General features: G+C 47.3%; 1 protein-coding gene across 1 annotated transcript in view; it reads left to right on the top strand.

Moving 5' to 3' along the window:
* The first annotated feature begins 2205 nt into the window (after window positions 1-2205).
* Window positions 2206-6000, top strand: part of ADAM23 (ADAM metallopeptidase domain 23) — a 171463-nt gene continuing 167668 nt past the window's right edge. Inside the window, exons 1-2 of the mRNA XM_047085609.1 lie at window positions 2206-2419; window positions 3584-3801. Of these exons, the coding sequence (XP_046941565.1) occupies window positions 2206-2419; window positions 3584-3801 (432 nt within the window). The remainder of the gene's footprint in view (window positions 2420-3583; window positions 3802-6000) is intronic.

Genomic DNA, 6000 nt, shown 5'->3' with positions numbered 1-6000 from the left:
GCTAATATTAGTGTTTAACCCCATAACAGCTCTGTGATCTCTGGTCTCTGTATTATCTGTCTGCCTTCCTCCCTCCTTCCATCTCTTTCCCCACTCCCTACCTCTTCCTTCTTTGTTAAATGGGGGTTGTTGGGGTGGAAAAATTTTCCTCTATATTTCAAAGGTTCTTCTGGCCGGTCTAAGAGTTAAACTGACACAAGACAGATTAAAGGAGAAAAATAAAATTTAATTTCATACATATGAGAACTCTACATACATGAGAGTTCTCAAAACAGAAGGGTGAACTGAGATATATACACTATCCTCGGCTGAGGAATGGGATAGGCGCTGGGGGTTCCAAAGGAGAGAAGGTCAGTGCACCTGGCAATAAGAATAAGCACGTTTGGTAATTAGATGTTTGCATTGCTGTATGGGGGTCACTCAGATAAATGTTATCCTTGGTAGTAACTCTTATTCTGAGAAAGATCCCCAATTTAAATTCTTTTAGGCAGTTAAGGGAGGGGCAGAATTTTCTCTTGAGCCCACGGGGTTTCCATTGCCTTCAGCTCTAAATAATCCACATGCCAAAGTGGCACATTTGGGGAAGCCTTTTTCTGAACCTCTTTAGGGTGGAGAATATGGCCAACAACACTAAACCCTGTCATCACTATGGTGCTTTATACTCGTATTTTTTTCTTTTAGTTTTGGAACTCTGGATCCCCCCGCAGTGGATGTTATAATCTCCATTTTAAATACTAATAATGGAGTAAGACAACATTGTTATCACTCACTGCCATTGGATGGATGAATAAAGGAAAGCTTGCATTGTGGGGCTTTGGGGGCAGAAATATGTCACAGGCCCTAAATGGAAACAAACCATAGGATTTAGTGGCTGCTAACCTACCTAACTCAGGGACTCTGGATTTACATTTTTTTACAGCAGCAAGAGAAAAATCGCCCCCTTACTCTGAAGAAGTCAGGGCTGGATCTCAAAATCTGTGCTGTGTCCTCCCCAGTGCAAGTCCACCCATATGGCTGACAAGCGATGGATTTCCCAAAATAGCTGCCACACTTGGTTTCTAAGTCTTCCCAGATACACCCAGTCACGCTTTCTGAACTTTTGAGCAAACACCCTTCTGGGTTCTTCAGCTTTCGGAAAAGCCCCTACGCATAGGCACAGGGGACAGAGGCCCGGGAGTGGGGGTGGGGCGGAGGGGGAGCGCCCCAGCTCTGGGGATTCCTCCTGGGGAGTCTGGCTCGCTGCGAGGCCTCCTTGCTCAGCGCGCCCACCAGCCCTCACCAGCCTGCAACGAGCAAACGTGCTTCGCAGTCCTCTTTTCACCGGCTAAGAGCCAGCTGAATGAGGAGCAGCGCTATTTTTACCTCTCCGGCCGCAATCCTTTATATTAATTTGCAGGAAGGAAATAAATAAAGGATTAGGAAGGAAATGCTTGGCCTTAGGGTCTCCCGGAGAAGGGGGTTGGAATAGGAGGGGGGAGTATTTAAGATCTGGGGTGGTGGGAGAGGCAGGTAGATTTCTCTGGTTGTTTCTCCCAAATCATCTTTGTCTCTGGCCTGGAAACCGCGGTACGCTTCTTTCTTCCCCTCTGGCTAATCTCTTATTGCCAGCCACCCCCCTCTCCCGCCCCCACCTCTGAAGATGCCACCGTCACCTCTGATGCTGCCTGGGATGCTGCATCACTCTGCTGCTTTTTTTCCCCTCTCCCTTTTCCTCCACGATAAAGCATGCGCAGTGCGTCCTGTGCCAGGCAATAGCAACGGCATCCGTATCGGCATCAGCATCAGCATCAGGACCCGAAGGCGCGCTCGGGCGCGCTCTCGAGGGCGGGGCGCACGCCCGCGCCGCGCGCCCCCGCGCCGCTCGCTCTCACGCGCCGTCTCAGCATCCTCAGCCCCAGCAGCAGCCCCCGCAGTTGCTGGAGCGGCCGCGCCCGCCGCAGGGAGGGAGGAGCATCTGGGGAGGCTCCAAGTTGGCGGAGCGACTAGGACCCCCGGACTCTTCAGCGGCCGCCCGGGAGGGGCTGAGAGGCGAGCAGGGGAGGGGGCGCCGCCCAGCCCCTAGTCCCGAGCCCCGAGCCCCGGCCCCCTGCCCGCGGCGGCACCATGCGCGCTGAGCCGGCGTGACCGGCTCCGCCCGCAGCCTCCCCGCAGCCCAGCCCGGCGCTCTCGCTGGCCACACCGAGCGGCGCCCGGGAGCTATGAGCCATGAAGCCGCCCGGCAGCAGCTCCCGGCGGCCGCCCCTGGCGGGCTACAGCCTTCCCCGAGCCTCCGGCGGCCCCCGCGGCGGCCCCGCCGGCCCGGCGCCTGCCCGCGCCCTGGCCCGCGCGCCGCCCTGCCGCCTGCTCCTCGTCCTTCTCCTGCTGCCTCCACTCGCCACCTCGTCCCGGCCCCGTGCCTGGGGGGCTGCTGCACCCAGCGGTGGGTATGGCCCCGGTGCCCTTTGCATTGCCTTGCCTGCGGGGCCCTGCAGAGGAAAGCGAAGGGCACGCGGGTCCGTGCGCTCCGGACACGTCCCGGGCCCGGCCTTTCCCAGCCACCCTGCCTGCCTCTCCACCTCTTTCCCAAACCCCTGTTCATTCCAATTCACTTTTTGAAGTCCGTTTCTGTTGCATTCACTAAAAACCCATTCCAATTACTGTCGGTTCCACTGGAAGGTATTTAGTGGATGCGGGGTGCCTCAGCGATCTGTGTAACTTGGCGGAGGGGAAACCGGTGGACGGTAAATGCAGTGAGGGAGCAAGTTGCTTCTTGGGTGGAGAGCCTGAATGTGAATGCGGGAGGCTGTAATAATAATAGTGGTAATGTGTTGTTTCCTCACATCGCCTGCTGGGTTTATTCACTGCTGTTGGACTTAAGATGGGGGAGGGAAACTTCGGAGAGAGAGACCTTTAGTTTGTAATTCTCAAAATGCTTGTCATTATAAGGAACAATTAACATAATATGATATTCAATACGTCGATGATTGGAAATCAGTGGAAGCAGAAAGCTGGCCTTGGCAGGAAAATAAAAGGAATTGGAACGCTGCCAGCATCTGCTTCCCTCTATGGCAGAGAATTTTTGCTCGTCTCAAAGTTTAAAGAAAAAGGAATTGTCTGTTTTGTTTAATGAATCAATTAACAACCCGTGCCCATGAATTCAGCACTCCAGTTATCTTAGGAGCATTCTTAGCTCTCCGATGGGATACTCCTAGTCAGAGTCCCATTGAGCTTTCTGTAGACTCAAGGGATGGAGGAGAGGGTCAAAACCTCTGAGCATGTTCATTTAACGTCTTCCTTCAAGTCCATTCCACCCCCCACACCCCGACTCCCCATACTTAGAAGTGTAGATTTGAGACTGGTTAGAAATACACATAAAAAACACTAAGACAATAAATAGTACATCGTTGTATATGCCTCACTGGCCGTTAACCTATCCAGGCCATTTCATTGTTGGGATAACTTGCTTTGCTGTGTCTCTACTTCTTACCTGCTTATAAATAGAAAACTTTGTTTTTGCAATTGATGGAAAAACATTGTAGTACGTATGTATTTATTGGGCATATGTGTGTATTTGTGTATCTTTGTGCACCCCCCCCCACCCCAGCTCCGCATTGGAATGAAACTGCAGAAAAAAATTTGGAAGTCCTGGCAGATGAAGACAACACATCGCAACAGAATAGCAGCAATGATACCAGTTACAGGAATGCAATGCAGAAAGAAATCACACTGCCTTCAAGACTCATATATTACATCAACCAAGACTCGGAAAGCCCTTATCATGTTCTTGACACAAAGACGAGACACCAGCAAAAACATAACAAGGTAGGCATGGGTCTGGGTATGTAAAAGTAGCTGCCACGGAGAGTTGTCTTTTGATTTGATTTGCTGCCAGAATCCGATTTCACAAATTTTGCTGCAACATTTTATTAGGAAATCAATCAATATTACGATAGAGGAGAGACTGGAGGAAGTAAACCTGGGATCTACTGGGATAGGATTGCCGTTTGTTTTTTTCTCTCTGACACTAATGTGGAATTTGAATTTCTTATGGCTTTTTAGATCCAATAGCTGAAATGGGGTCCATGTGTCTTTAAGTTGCATTGGACACTGAAGGGTAGTTAAGTGAGTATGTTTATGGTCCTGACTTATTTCTGTGAGGCTTTTTATAAGGGTGCAGTGTTCTACACCCCATGATGAAAACTGCTTTCAGTCTGCACACAGAAGATTGCTCTACGAGGCTATTTGTCTGCAGAGTCGCTATCACTTTCACGTAGAAACTGAGTGTTTAACTTTGATTTTAAATTTCTTTAATTGATCATAGTAAAAAATACTTTTTTTCTGACATATTTTCAGCAGGTAAACAATTTGGCATTTAAAAAGATTATAGCGAATATATACAAACTGTTTATGTAATATAGAGACCAGTTTGGGCCATCATAGTCCTTCAAGACTTCATCTGCATTCGTTGTGAGTCGTTGCTTTACTTTCCAGTTGGTTCAGAAAGTGACACTGATTTTTAAAAAGGCACTCAACGGAACATGAGGGGCTTAATGTCCAAAGAGTTTGAAGGATCTTTTTTCCTTGCTTACTGCTCTTTATTTGAGTTAGTAATATTTTGGGTGCCAAGCAGATTTATACAACGGGTTGGTCATCAGTGCCTGTGTTCTTTATCAGGAGCAGAGAATAGAGTTTGTATGTCAGATATTTTACTTTGGACTATACCTGTTCAATTGAGAAAAGCAGTAACTGTCTAACATCTAGTGTTTAAGAAAAGTATCTGTGGTTCATATCATTGTTTTGATTTGTTTTCTAAAACATAGGTAAGTGGTAATGGTATTTATTCCCATTTTACAAACGAGGAGTTAGAAATTTAAGGCTTTTGGGTGATTTTCCAAAGATTGTAAAATGGCTAATATAAACTTCAAGAGGCCTGAACATTTCATTTTTATTATTTTTTACAAGTCAGGTTTCTGAGAAAATGCTTCCTATCCAATACAGAATATTATTGGAGCAGCTAATTTTGTTTCACAGTATTGTGATGGGGCTGTTACCCACCTTGGCTGAGATGAACTCCCGGACTCTGTTCTCACAGCCCTATGACATCTGCTCCTATGTAACTTAATGGGTTGACTCCTGGATCCTGTCTGCCCATTTGTCTTCTTGATGGGATGAGTGGATGGTGACTTTAAGGAAGGCGAATCCAAGGCCCTTTTGAGAAGTGCATTGAGACCCATTTTCTGGCTGTCCTAATTAATGAAACCTTCTGTGGTTGGGTGGTAGGCTCTCGAACTCCGGTGCCTTTGCCTAGGGTGTTGGAGGAATAACACACACACACACACACACACACACACACACACACACACACACACAAGTTGCCTTAAAGTGTATTTCAAAGAATGCTCAATTCCTCCTGAGCTGAGACTTAAAAATATTTCAGAGGAATATTTTTATAACTCAAGTTTTAAAGGCTATGACTGACGCCTATCTTCTGGTCTAATGTTATGTGGTTGCTTTTTGGGTAGGCCATGGTTTGACTCCTCTGTATCTTAATTTTTATGATAATATGGTTTGTTAAACCTTGTCCTGCCACTCACGTAGATTTCTCACCACGGAACACATACTTGCTGTTGGGGCGAGGTGGTAGGGGTTCTTTTTATCTTAGAAAAAAATGCTTACACAGAAATTATATTTGGAAGCATTTTTCTCCTTTTCTTATTAGTTCAATTCAACACACACTGGTTGCACATTTTTCCCGTGCAAAGGAGTATGCTAAAGATTCAGAGATAAGAGATAAGGGTGCACAGATGGACAAGGCACCGTCTGACCCCCAGGAGACACTAACATGAGATAAGCAAGATTCTAAAAAGTGCCCCCCGCCGCCACAGGTATAAACAGCGTCTTGTGTCATGAAATTTCCCTTTGTGGTCTGTGATTTCCCTTTTATTTCTGTTTTTAAGCATTTCTGGAACGAGGTGACAAAAAGTGTCCCATATGTTTCCTGCTGTGTCTTAAGATAACTGA

This window comes from Lynx rufus, unplaced genomic scaffold (genome assembly GCF_022079265.1).
Source record: "Lynx rufus isolate CCGP_SWC_20201006 ecotype Redwood Valley unplaced genomic scaffold, mLynRuf1.p SCAF_2, whole genome shotgun sequence".
In the NCBI taxonomy this organism is placed as follows: Eukaryota; Metazoa; Chordata; class Mammalia; order Carnivora; family Felidae; genus Lynx; species Lynx rufus.
Note: the sequence above shows the minus strand (reverse complement) of the source record. Positions and strands in the feature narration are given on the sequence as shown.